The sequence below is a fragment of the Haliotis rufescens genome, unplaced genomic scaffold, assembly GCF_023055435.1.
Source record: "Haliotis rufescens isolate VD_foot unplaced genomic scaffold, xgHalRufe1.0.p SCAF_2, whole genome shotgun sequence".
NCBI lineage: Eukaryota > Metazoa > Mollusca > Gastropoda > Lepetellida > Haliotidae > Haliotis > Haliotis rufescens.
In genome coordinates this window covers 22,211,059-22,224,733 of record NW_025963890.1, presented here as the reverse complement: position 1 = coordinate 22,224,733, position 13,675 = coordinate 22,211,059, and the positions used below count along the sequence as shown (strand labels likewise).

Below are 13,675 nucleotides of genomic sequence, written 5' to 3'. Positions count from 1 at the left end.
TTGTTTTGCCACTTGACAAGCGTCAACTATGTATGTCAGTGATTAGTGAATAGACTAATGAAAGTGTCACTTAACTCCTGGGGCGGTCGGGTAGCCTAGTGGTCAAGGCGTTCACTCGTCACGCCGAAGACCTGGGTTCGATTCCCGACATGGGTACAATGTGTGAAGCCCATTTCTGGTGACCCCCGCCGTGATATTGCTAGAGTATTGCTAAAAGCGGCGTAAAACCATACTCACTCACTCACTCACTTAACTCCTGATTCAAGTTGCCCGCTGTGTTTGATGAAATAGGTGAGTGTTGCAATATTGCAGCTATATCATGGGGTGAGTGTTGCAGTATTGCAGCAATATCATGGGGTGAGTTGCAATATTGTAGCTATATCACTGCAAGTGTTGCAATATTGCAGCTATATCATGGGGTGTGTGTTGCAATATTGCAGCAATATCACTGCAAGTGTTGCAATATTGCAGCTATATCACTGCAAGTGTTGCAATATTGCAGCAATATCATGGGGTGAGTGTTGCAATATTGCAGCTATATCACTGCAAGTGTTGCAATATTGCAGCAATATCATGGGGTGTGTTGCAATATTGCAGCTATATCACTGCAATTGTTGCAGTATTGCAGCTATATCATGGGGTGTGTGTTGCAATATTGCAGCTATATCACTGCAAGTGTTGCAATATTGCAGCTATATCATGGGGTGAGTGTTGCAATATTGCAGCTATATCATGGGGTGAGTAGGGGGCATGGGTGGCCCAGTCATCTAAGGCGCTGTAATACGCTTTGCAGAGTTGTGTCCCCTGTTCACGCCAGAAACCTATGATTGGGGTTCGAATCCTGGTTCGCCCCGATTATGTTCCCAGGTTTGTCAGCACCATACCCGTGCTCGTGGGTTTCACTGAAGTGGTAAACGTCTGAAACTTGCATCACTTCGAGCTTTCCGCCATATTAAGCTGACACACCGCGATATAACTGGATCACTGTTAAAAGCGGCGTTAAAACCACTCACTCACTCACTCACTCACTCACTCACTCACTCACTCACTCACTCACTCACTCACTCACTCACTCACTCACTCACTCACTCACTCACTCACTCACTCGCTCGACCGCCTCCGTGGTCTTGTGGTAGAGCGTCCGCCCGGAGAGCGGAAGGTCCAGGGTTCGATCCCGGGCCGCGTCATACAAAAAGACGTTTAAAGATTGTACTTGTTGTTACCCTGTCTGGCGCTCGGCATTAAGGGGCTAAAACAAGGACTGGTCGGCTCGGAGTCAGTATACTGTGTCTGAGTGGGGTATTCATGTTAAACTGCGGCATGGTATCTCAGTGAGCTAGCACTATAAATCGGCATCAGTCCGGACTAGTACAAGCAGCCACACACACACATACACGTGCATGCACATCGCTATATAAGTGCAATAATCTCACTCACTCACGGGGTGAGTGTTGCAATATTTAGCTATGTCACTGCAAGTGTTACAATAATGCAACTATATACTGGGGTGAAAGAAAATTCGAATGTCATAATAGGGTTATTAAAGTTGGCTGCTATAGTATTTAAGTGTAGGGAACCTCAAAATCTTGAACTTTTAACATTTGGTTCAGTGACCTTTATACATAACGGTAATGTTGAACACTTTTTCCCTGGGGATCTCGTGTGCTTCAGGCTCATCCTACCCATGATGCAGTCCTACTCCAACGCTGGAGACTTCACAGTCTTGGGGAAGATCAAGTCGGCTCTCATCGCCAACGCCATCTACTACGGCACCTACCTCCTCATCTTCGGAGTCTGTCTTATCTACGTGGCCATCAGGCCGGACATTGACATTGATGCGTGAGTAATTTGTCAAATCCTCTAACAAAGACAACAAAACAATTTCGGGGATTACTTGAAATGTAAGCATAGTGCCTTTCATTTTGTTGAATATGGAAGAACAGGCTGGCTTCCTAAATCAGAAATATGATGCTGTCAAATGGGATGTTTTACCTATGTGGACTGTTTTGGAGAAACAAGCATTTTTCTTGCCAATATTTACTTTTTTTTTTTTTTTGTCTATTACTAATAATCATACTGGAAAATGTACGTAGAAACCTAGGCAAAGTGTCAGCTTTAAACTATTGATAACTGAACAGAATTTATGAAGTTCTAGAAAAGAGAAATACTTCAGATATGATAAGGAATTTGCATAGGTGTTCTCACTGGTTCTTATTCAAACCAAGGTCTCAGCAATATGTCAGTAGAAATTCCATAATTTGAATTAAGTTTTTCTCAATTCAGGTTATGACATTTATATTTGAATGTAAGTGTTAAATTTTGAAACATTAACTTGTATTGATATCACTGATAACAGGACCAATAAAGAGAAAAGGCTTTGTTTTGCATGATCATTGCATCAAATGAAATGGTAGAATAGCTCTGAATTTATATCGAAAGATTCCCAATTTTGGTTAGTATATATGCTTACAAATGGCGCAAAGCTGAAATCCTAGATAATTCTTGCATGATAAATGAAGAGAAGAAAATCAACTGCATCATGGACTTTAATTATGTTCATCATCTATGAACGATGTGGAATGTAAGATGATCACTGTTGTGTTTGGTCGACAGTGAGAAGTTGAAGGTGATCGGCGCCACGGCCAGCAACACGTGGGGTTTGTTTGTCCTGGTGCTCATGCTGGGTTACGGACTGGTGGAGGTTCCACGCAATTTCTGGAACAGCTCAAAGAGAGGCTACCAACTCTCCCGAACTTACTTTAAGATTGCCAAACTCAGCACTGACAAGTCAGAGGCCGAAGAATCTCTTGAAGATATTCTAGAGGTGTGTAGTTTACTATAGAATCTGTTTCATGAAATATTGAAATATTATTGAACTTTAAACATTTCGAGCACAACACAGACATCTGTCCAAAACAGGGCCAGACTGTATACAGGCTGCCAGAATATGGCTGGAATATTGCAGACAGTGGCGTATAACAACAGTCATTCATTCTGAGAGCTGTGACGTGTACCATTGCTTAAGAATATGGTCCTTCCTGACATTTTCCCAGCATGCTAGAGGCCAAGGGTTCTTTTGCTGCCTGAAGTCACCCAAACACCACTTTGTCTGGTAACACAAATTTTATTATGTATATCATCATTTTATGATTACCCAATTCGAACCGAGACAGTGGCTTGTGTCACCTAAAGCACAAAAACTACAACATCTAGACCTACATTGGACACAATGAGCATAGTCTCCCTCATTTTGTCAAAAATACAATGTGCTGATGTAAGTGTTAATTAACAGTGGATGTCTTTAGGTGTTGTTATATGTTTGAATTTAATGTGGATTTCTACCATGGTTCCAAAATCCCTATAGTAGTTTATGTGAATTTATTAACCCAAGAAATAAACTTAACAAAACATTTTTCATTTTCAGCCCTGGACCCATGTCTTGGTATATTTCCATGCTGGAACAATCTCATTAAAATCATATCTTAGTTCTCGCTATTGCTAAACAAAGATCTGAGGACATCCCATTACGGGTCTCGTCAGAACGACTTTTCATCCCACCAATCAAAGTGTCGCTTACCAGTTCATGAAAGTGACAGTTGGAATGTGTTTCTGATCATGAAACCTCGAAAATGTTAACACTGGGTATTCCGAACGACAGTAACGGCCCGTACAACTGATTCTGTCAAAATTATCGTCTATCTCTCGCTTCTGTGGGATAAACATTTGAACGGAGGAGGCATTGCACAGTAAGTGGGAAGCACTGCTATACAATCTCAACCATATATAAAACATTCCGGAATGTTCGTTTGTTCAGTTTTCAAAATTTTAATTGAGAACTGTGTCAACATATGTTTCAAGCGTAGTCTGAAATGGAAGTCACCAGGTTGAAATGAGTGCCGTAAAGCTCGAGAAAGCTGCTTTCTAATTGGCTGATGTCGACTTCTTGTTAGTCATTTCAGTGGTCTGTCAAAGTTCGAGAAAGGTCGTTCTGACGTGACCTGTAATGGGATGTCCTCAGATCTTTGTTTAGCAGCAGCGAGAACTTAGATCTGATTTTAATGAGATTGATGCTGGAATGAGGAATTGTTCTAGAAGGGATGACTCGTTTGTTGGATTCCCTTGTCTGTGGTTAGACATGTTAAACATATTTGTATGATAAAGTTATCAGTTGATATATAACCAGTTGATGTCTTCCTCATTGACCTCTACAATGTTTCTTAAATTGTTGACACACATCACGTTATTGTGCAGGAGATCAAAAGATATGCTGACAGAATTAGGTACAACCATCCGATGAGCAAAAACATGGAGACTATTCTCTCTAAGGTAAGTGTTTTTATTTTACTTCAGGCCTTATGTACATATGTTCTTAAAGCTCTTTACCAATACTTAGATCCTTTCACATGACATTGAAACACTAACATCTTAGAAGATGTGATGTGATTTATATCGATCGATTTTAAAAAATAAATGTTCATGTTTTCATGATGACAAGTTGGACTTTAATAATTTGGTATGTTGAAAACTACTGAACAGGATTATACTTTTCTTCACTGAACTAAAGGTATCGAATGGAAATAAATCAAAAGTGGGATATAAGTAGCCAAATTTCTGAATTGCACCAGATCGAGGGGGGACTCTTGTTAAGCAAGAAATTGGGATGAGGTTTTGGAATATTTATATCTCAAGCTTGAGCCTGTGAAGATCCGGGATAGAATAGGTCTTCAGCAACCCATGCTTGCTGTAAAAGGCAACTATGCTTGTAAGAGGCGACTAACGGGAAGTCAGGTTCGCTGACTTGGGTGATGCATGTTATTGTATCCCAATTGCATAGATCGATGGTCATGATGTCAATCACTGTATTGTCTGGTCCAGACACGATTATTTACAGCCCGCTGTCATACAGCTGGAATAATACTGAGTGCTGTGTTTAACAAACAAACAAACATGTCCAAGGCCAGAACAGGTTCCCAGTGTGCTTGTTGTAAAACTAAGATTAGACTTGGAGTAGATAGTCAGAGTGGATGCTGATTATAGTACATGGGTTTAGGCCAAGAAGCATAAACTCTTAGCTATGGCCAGGTCCTACCTGCACAAGACTATGTGAGAGTATAGGAGTTGTTGAGGTAACGCCTATGGTTCATTGCTCACACCTTCAACATGGTATAACTGGCTCACATGCTTGCTTTTCATTCCATGATGAGATAGCTATAACACTGCTAAGAAATCAACATTCACTCTTGTCATGGAGTATGGACAAGTGTTCTAAGATACTACGATTCACTGTGCAGAGTTGTGTCCCTTTGACATGTCAGGATTTGCTGATCGTGGGATTTAATCTCAGATTATTCTTTGTGGTAAATGGCTATGACCTCTTCCCACCTTGTTAAGCTAACAAGCCGTGAAATAACCGAAATCCAACTTGCTCAATGTTTCACCTTCTGTGTTTAATTCTCATAGTTTATTTCCTGAGTTTATGGTGACATGATTAAGATCTGTCTGCAAGGAAGCATTTTTCTCTTAGTTTTGATATCATTAGTGATGACTTCTCGGCTTGTTTGCAGTGTCCAGATCATATACAGAAATCAATGCAGCCGAACATGGATGATTATGAGGATTTTGATAAAACTGTGGACTCGATCACAGAGAAGTCCCTGGTTCGCCTTCATCAGAAAGTGATTCGCTGTTCCCAAATCAACAAACGTACCCAGATCCAATGGAACAACCTGATTGAAAAGGTGTTGGATCTGGAGGACTGTCAGACGAATGAGAGCAGCACTGACAAACGCTTCCATCGGGTGTATGGCCAGTATAAGGGTCTTCTGAGGGGTCTGTACACCCCCACTGTAGGTACGAGCATGTTCCCAGATTGCTGGATTCTGAGTTCAGGCAGATGCTTGTAAAAAGAGTAGCACACAGCTCATAGGGTGGAGAAGGGGAAACAAAGTAAAAAAATGTTTGTGGGGGCCAGCCAGAGTGTCTATAGTTTGTCACTCTGAATTATCTCCTTGGCTGGGAGATGGTGATGCTTCTGGCGTGCCTCTGTTACTGATGTTCTGCAACATACTTGCCACATTCCACCTCCATTGTTAGCGGGATGGGAGTTTCCTCCCTTTGACCTTGCACCATGACAAACTAAACACTGAAATGTAATGAAATGAAACATGCACATGCACATGTAGGACATGTGGTATCTCCTTAGGCAAGTGACTTTGTCCGACATGTACCTGTTCAAACAGCAGTGAATCAACAAAGACATGTTGTTGACCAATAGCTATATTTCCTCCTAATGTGATATGCACTTGTGTCAATCTATTTTCTGTGAATCCTGATATCACAGTTTGTGATGTTAGATTCGGATACTATCACCAAGACGTCATCAATCTTGAACTTGGATGCTCCTAATTTCATTTCCTTGTTATTTTGAACTAATGCTGATTCCACCAAACTGATCACATCTGTAATTAGGATTTCCCTGCCTTGTTAGTAAACTTTTCAAAAGTGCAATGTCAGTTAAAATGATTCATTCCCCTTCAGCCTCTTAAACTTACTGGCGACACCCTAGAAGAGACTTTCAATAAGAAAAAATCATTGTAGCATAAATGTGATCATCTTCCCAAGGCAAGAGAGTAAACTGACTTTAAAAGTCCAGTTTCCACCCTTGCCGAACTAGGCTGGAATTCCTGGGCTCGATCGTAGCGCCACCAGTGGCTATTACGAGTTATGTCCTTTCTATGCCTCTCCTATTGACCAATCAGATTCAACCTCTCGTATCACTTGCATTTGCTTCAAACAAAACGGTGGCGCCCAGTCAAGAAGATCTGATCGATAATCAATGTCTATATTGTGATAAAACGAGTCTTACATCGCGAAGTTCATCAAATCACGTGAGCACCTTGATTAAAAACATAAAAAGATTTAGAAAATATCTGTTGACAATGAGTTAGCGGTGCACATGTTTTGCAAATCTTACGAACCGGATTTTGATTTCGGTGCACGATTTTGATTTGACTATGCATAGACGCGTTAGTCCAGCCAAAAGGTAACTCCATAATACCAGCCTAGTTCGGCAAGGGTGGAAACTGGACTTTTATAGTCAGTTAACTCTCTTGCCTCGGGAAGATGAAATGTGATCAACTGGCACAATTTTCTACTTGTTGTACCTATGATAGTGTAGCTGTTCATTTTCACACAAATACATGATGATTCAAATTTTTGTGTTGACTTTAGCTGAATTGTTTGATAGGCATTAACTTAGAATTTGACGGATGACAAGGTAGACACAATTTTATGGATAACAGTATGATATAGCTTTTTACAGTATTAAAGAAGTTGTTATCCATAAAATTGTGTCTACCTTTGACTCTATCTCTTAAAACAATGAAAAGTTGCTGGAAGGAAAACTTGCAGACCTTAGGAGTCCCACCCCTAAGTTCAAATAGTTTAGATTTCTATCCAAATGTTGAACGGTTGCCTTAGAACATCCATTTAGGTTGATAGTGACATTCTTTAACAGACCCGTGAAGATCCGGGGTAGAATAGGTCTTCAGCAGCCCATGCTTGCCGTAAAAGGCGACAAGGCTTGTTGTAGGAGGCGACTAACGGGATCAGGTGGTCAGGCTAGCTGACTTGGTTGATGCATGTCATTGGTCCCAATTGCGTTAATCGATGCTCATGATATTAATCACTGGATTGTCTGGTTCAGACTCGATTATTTACAGACCACCGTCATATAGCTGGAATTTTGCTGAGTGCGGCCTCAAACAACAAACCAACCAACCTAGCATACATATTCTGATTCACTTAAGTGTAACAGGTAATTCAAAACAGACTTTCTGAGGCGACACAGTCCAGGTGGAAACTGTAGGAAGCAGTGCTTGTGTGTCTGTTGCAGAGTGGTACTGGAAGTGCCGAGTCCGTCCGTGGGTGATGATGATAACGGCCATTGCCCTGATGGTCTTTTCCTTTATGGTTGTGTGGTCAGAGTGCCTCTTCTTCGTCAAGGACCCTGTCCTGTCCCTGTTTGCTGTCTTCATCAACCTGGCCAAGCAGAACTATGACTACGTCTACATAGAGGTAAAGCCATCATTTGGTCACATCAGTGTATTTCCTTGTCTTACAGAGTTTTGCTCAGTACTCCAGGAGGCAGTGGGGAAAGTTAACAATGGTATTAGGGCTGATTAAGCTTGGCACAGGTTGGAAACAGACTCATACTTGGCAGTCTGGTAATCATGTAAAACTTTGCAGATAGGTAAATATGTTGCAACTCTTCATGTATTTGCCTGTTTAACAGATTTGTTGGGTCAGTATTCCGAAAGGTCAAATTAGTAATGGTGTTAGGAATGATTGAGGTTAATTTCCTTTAAGAAGGAAATTTCAAAGAAAGTTTCCAATAAAATGAAAATGAAAACAAACAGGTGTTTTAACAAAAAAATGACTTGATCTGGCCTATAATGTCATTTCAAACTTCTTTGTGGAACTCAATTCACACTTTGGCTGTACATCTGAACATGGTTTAATGCACTGTCTCGGTGAATTGGGAAATAAGTCAAAGAATATGTCTTATGTTGACATTAACCTTGCATTTGTTTGTTAGAAATAATTGCAATATATCACTTCTCATTAACTCACCTGCCTTAGATTGCTTGTTGTCAGCCGTGCCATTATCCACTGTTGATGAGTTAGAATTTTAGTTAATGGTCCATGCTACTTTTGGTTCCTTTTCTTCAGATTGCTTCAATCTTGACGATTGCATACCTGTGTTGCTGTGCCTACTACAGTGTGTTCCAGATCCGGATCTTCAACTACTATTACATAGCACCTCATCACCAGACTGATGAATACAGCCTCATCTTCACTGGAATGTAAGCACCTGCTGAAACTAATAGCACCTGATTCATTCACTGTTTATTGTCAGCTGGATTTATAGATCAGTTTGGATGATATAAGGATTTAGTGTTGAGTTTCCTCCCCTTGACCAGTTTCACTGCATGTAAATCGGTAACAAGAGTAGGGCATTTATGTCATGTCAACACAGGTTGACTTTCAAGTAGTGAACATGTATGACCACACGCTAGATTGTCAAAATGAAAAAAATATTAAAGACCGAAAAAAGAATGTTTATACACCTGTGAGAATTCAGGGTGAGAAAATGTCCAAAGCTAGCTATGCTTGTCATACAAGGCGACAAATAGAACTTGATGACTTGGGTGATTGAATGTCTTTGTACCCTGATTTCATGAGTCATTGCTCATAATATCAATCACTGGTTTGTCTGCTCGTGATTATGTACAGGACCCCCTCCGTGGTCTAGTGGTAGAGCGTCCGCCTGGAAAGCGGAAGGTCTGGGGTTCAATCCCAAGCCGTGTCATACCAAAAGACGTTAAAAGATGGTACTTATTGTTAACCTGTCCGGCATTAAGGGGCTAAAACAAGGACTTGTTGGCTCAGAATCAGTATACTGTGTCTGAGTGGGGTATTCATGTTAAACTGCGGCGTGGTATCTCAGTGAGCTAGCACTATAAATCGGCATCAGTCCAGACTAGTACAAGCAGAGTATGGTTTTACGCCGCTTTTAGAAATATTCCAGACTTATCACGGCGGGGGACACCAGAAATGGGCTTCACACATTGTACCCATGTCGGGAATCGAACCCAGGTCTTCGGGTGACGAGCGAACGCTTTAACCACTAGGCTACCCGACCGCCCCCTTTCATGGAATAGATGGGATATGTGTCATCATGTAATGATTCTTGTTAGTCTTATTAGGACAAAAACATGTTTGTAGGAACCACTGACTTGAGATTTGAGATCTCTATTTGAGAATATAATGTGTGTTTGTGTATGAGAGTGCTTGTGGCGTCCCTGTGTGAAAACGTGTAAATGGTGTTTGTATGAGAAGTGTGAATGGCTGTTGTTTTTATGATAAAAAAAGGGGATTCCGTCATGTGATACATATATATTATGTATTAAATCATTTATTATCACTAGTAATATCAATCTCACATTACAAATGATGTGCAAACAGTTAATGTATTAATATGCATTATATCGTGTACAATGTATCCTGAACCATGGATAAAAAAAGTATTACAAAAAACAAAAACATGTTTGTAAATATTGACTTTGATGGACGTTAACCATTTCCAGGATGTTGTGCCGACTGACGCCTCCCATGTGTCTCAACTTCCTCGGCTTGATCCACCTGGACAGTCATGTGACCTCCGGAAACATGGAGGAGACATCCTATACACATGTACGTGCCACAGTGTTGTCTTGCCCCATATATCGTAGTCTAGTGTCAGCCAATTGAAATAATTATCTTAAATATCATTAAACAGACGGCTGTTCGTATATGCATGATACATGTATAGTCAATACTGGTGTATCCAGAAGTAGGTGCAGAGAGTGTGCATTAACCCCTCTTATAGCCTCAGAGCAAAACCAACCTGTGACAGTTAATTTAAGTTATTGCTTATTTTATGACTTACAATTTGGTTGTGTAGTGTACTGTCCATTTTTTTAAATCCTGGATTGTCTCCCTTGCCAAACACATGCTCGTGGGTTTAAATCACAGATTTGACGTGATTATGTTTCTAGGTTTGCTTGCACTGTACCCGTGTTTGTGTAAACATCTTAGACTTACACCACTTTGGTTTTCTTCCCACTTTCAGATGACACACCATGATATAATTTGTATATTATCAAAGATTATGGGGAAAAACAAATCAAAGTCCCAAATGCATGGATCGATGCTCATGATATTAATCACTGGATTGTCTGGTCCAGACTTGATTATTTACGACCGCCGTCATATAGCTGTAATATTGCTGAGTGTGGCGTGAAACAACAAACCAACCAACCATATGAAATAAAATAATTGAAGTTAAATTTGGGATGTTAATAATTTAGAAGATGACAAATTCCAGGTATGAACTTATTATAGTGTAAAAGTGGGGAGAGCTAGTGTAATTTGTTTCATGTTCTGTCCAGATCATGGGCCACATGGATGTGATATCGTTCATCTCAGACGGGTTCAACATCTACTTCCCCATCCTCATCGTGCTGCTGTGCATCTGCACCTACTTCTCCCTCGGCAGTCGCATCCTCAGCCTCCTTGGCTTCCAGCAGTTCATAGGCGACGACGATATGACGCAGGAACTCATTGACGAGGGCAGGGAGATGGTGAAGAGAGGTCTGTTGAACCAGTTTGGTTATGTATGATAGTGTAAGACTTTGGCTGAATTCATTGACAATACAGTATTACATGGGACTTGAAATAAGTGTTTTGACATAAGGAGTGGAGAAATGTACCCTGCACCAGTATTTTACCACTATTAAGTTTGTAACTCTAATTCCAGAGAAGCGGAAAAGAGAACGGCAGGTGAATGTGGACCACAAACGTAAACACTGGCATGAGACTGGTAGGCTGGACAGTGGGGCGAGTCCAGTCACACCTCCAAGGCGGATCCCCCCCAGCTCCGACAAGAGGGGTAAGGTCACAGTTTCTACGTTTTGTTTATTTATTTTTATGTTTTTATTTTTTGGTTTTGATATTTTATGGTTTACAAGTTTTTTATAACCCATAGCATAGGTATGTCGAAATAAGAAAGTTAAGGTAACTCGGTATTTTTTAATATATTTTTAATTAAGTTCATTGTGTTGGTGTGATAAATAGATGCTGGTTCTGACATTCAGATAAAATGAAATTTTGCAGGCAAGCATGGGTTGCTGAAGACCTATTCTACCCCTATCAAGTTTGAAAACCACCATCAAGAGTTTTGTACAAAACAATTTAAAATGCATTTGCTCAAATGAGAGTTGCGTTCATTTTAAGAGCATTACTTCAATTCGTGTTGGGGGCACGGTAGGCCCAGTCGTCTAAAGCGCCGCAATTCGGTGTGCAGAGTTGCATCCCTTAGGCATGCCAGAAACCTGTGATTGTGAGTTCGAATCCTGGTTCACCCCGATAATGTTTCCAGGTTTATCAGCACCATACATGTGCTCGTGGGTTTCACCAAAGTGGTAAACGTCTGAGACCTGCATCACTTCGGGCTTTCTTCCCACATTAAACTGACACGCTGTGATATAACTGTAATACTGTTAAAAAGCGACGTTAAACCCAACTCACTCACTCAATCCGTGTCTTACATCTTCATGAAACTTTGTATAGACATTAGGCGAGAGCTGAACTTGTGACTTTGGTTCTGTCTTGTTACTTCAGCTTCAAACAGTATTTTCTCACTCATGCTTGCTGAGGCTGATAAAGGCCGGTAGTTCATGAATATTATTGACATATAGCAATCTGAGTGTTTGGCCTGTACTGAGAAAAGAAATTAAAATTTCATTTAAAAAAATTCATTGTTCATTTGCTCACTCTCTATAATAATAATAACGATGATGATAATAGTAGTCTATGTCCCTTAAGATTTAGAAAATATTGACAACCATGTTTGAGTCCATTTTATGTCTCACAAAAGTGTAGCAGCAATTTGGCCTAAATAATACATGCAAATTTGTAACTTCATGTGCTAACTCATTTATTTTTTACTTATCCTGCATTACTCCTTAATGCATTCACTGCTTAGTTACGACAACTAGAAGGACAGCGCTGCGAAGGTCCTGGGTGAAGAAATAAAGTTGTTGTTCTCAAGTCCCAATCAGTGGCCTTCCGTCGCTGTCCTGTGACCTTGATGACACCTAAGGTCATCTTCACATCACTGCTTGTCGCAGCACAGCTAGGACGTGTCCAAGCGGAGCTCTCCTTTTGGATTAATTTTAGACCTTCAGTTTGTCTACAATCTTCCAAATTGATCTGCGATGGGTGATGTATTCTTTTCATATTACTTTCACCATGTTGTGTAGTTTTATGTGAATTAATTAGGTGTGAAAAGACTCTTGTCTTTTTTCCCGCCAAAATATTGTTGTTCGCCGCCATTTTGAATTGTGTTACAATCGTTTGCCTGCCAAGGTAGTCATATTGTTAACAATTCTCAGGTACGTATGTATAACATATTCTTATGTTCTTAAATACTACTAGCTTTGGCGTAACAGTGAGTTGCGTATACTCAAATTATTGTATACTTTTTCAACTCGTTAAAAATATGGTTGCCGATAGATTAATATCAAATCTACGGCTTTCTTCCAGTCCCGCTTCATCAACAATTCTTTTATTGCGTACCTATGTTTATGTGATTAAATAGTTTTTGTTGGTCTTTTTGGTTTACATTGAGTTGCGTATATGAACTATTGTATACTCTTGCAACTCGTAGTTTTGCCGATAGATTATTGTTCAATTCTATGGCATTCTTCCAGTACCATTTCTTCAATGGTTTAATTGCGTAACTTATGTTTGCGTGGTGTACATATTGTCGTGGAATAATCGCCCAAAGCTCTTTATCCACAGTCCTAGGCATGCACGTAGATGTGCTCGCCAAAATTCAAAATGTAATTTTTGTGTAAATCTCTAATCCAACGAGTTTACTATATAAAAGCAGATTACTCACAATCATATTTTGCAGTTATTCCGTCGTGAGACGAGAGGAATGTCACTATCGCAGAATAGCGACAGATGGCAGGGTTCGGTCATTACCACCCAACCGTTATTATTGGCAGGTATTATGACGCCTGTGACTGCAGAAGTACACCATCCACCGAAATCAACAATACCGGAGGAT

The 13,675-nt window shown here is 40.3% G+C and overlaps 1 protein-coding gene across 1 annotated transcript in view; it reads left to right on the top strand.

The window, feature by feature from the left end:
- LOC124112000 (G-protein coupled receptor-associated protein LMBRD2-like) overlaps positions 1–13,675 on the top strand; it is a 31,802-nt gene that overhangs the window by 7,355 nt on the left and 10,772 nt on the right. The window contains exons 4-12 of the mRNA XM_046471965.2: positions 1,672–1,839; positions 2,614–2,824; positions 4,252–4,326; positions 5,565–5,850; positions 7,895–8,076; positions 8,731–8,864; positions 10,149–10,254; positions 10,992–11,193; positions 11,360–11,491. Of these exons, the coding sequence (XP_046327921.2) occupies positions 1,672–1,839; positions 2,614–2,824; positions 4,252–4,326; positions 5,565–5,850; positions 7,895–8,076; positions 8,731–8,864; positions 10,149–10,254; positions 10,992–11,193; positions 11,360–11,491 (1,496 nt within the window). The remainder of the gene's footprint in view (positions 1–1,671; positions 1,840–2,613; positions 2,825–4,251; positions 4,327–5,564; positions 5,851–7,894; positions 8,077–8,730; positions 8,865–10,148; positions 10,255–10,991; positions 11,194–11,359; positions 11,492–13,675) is intronic.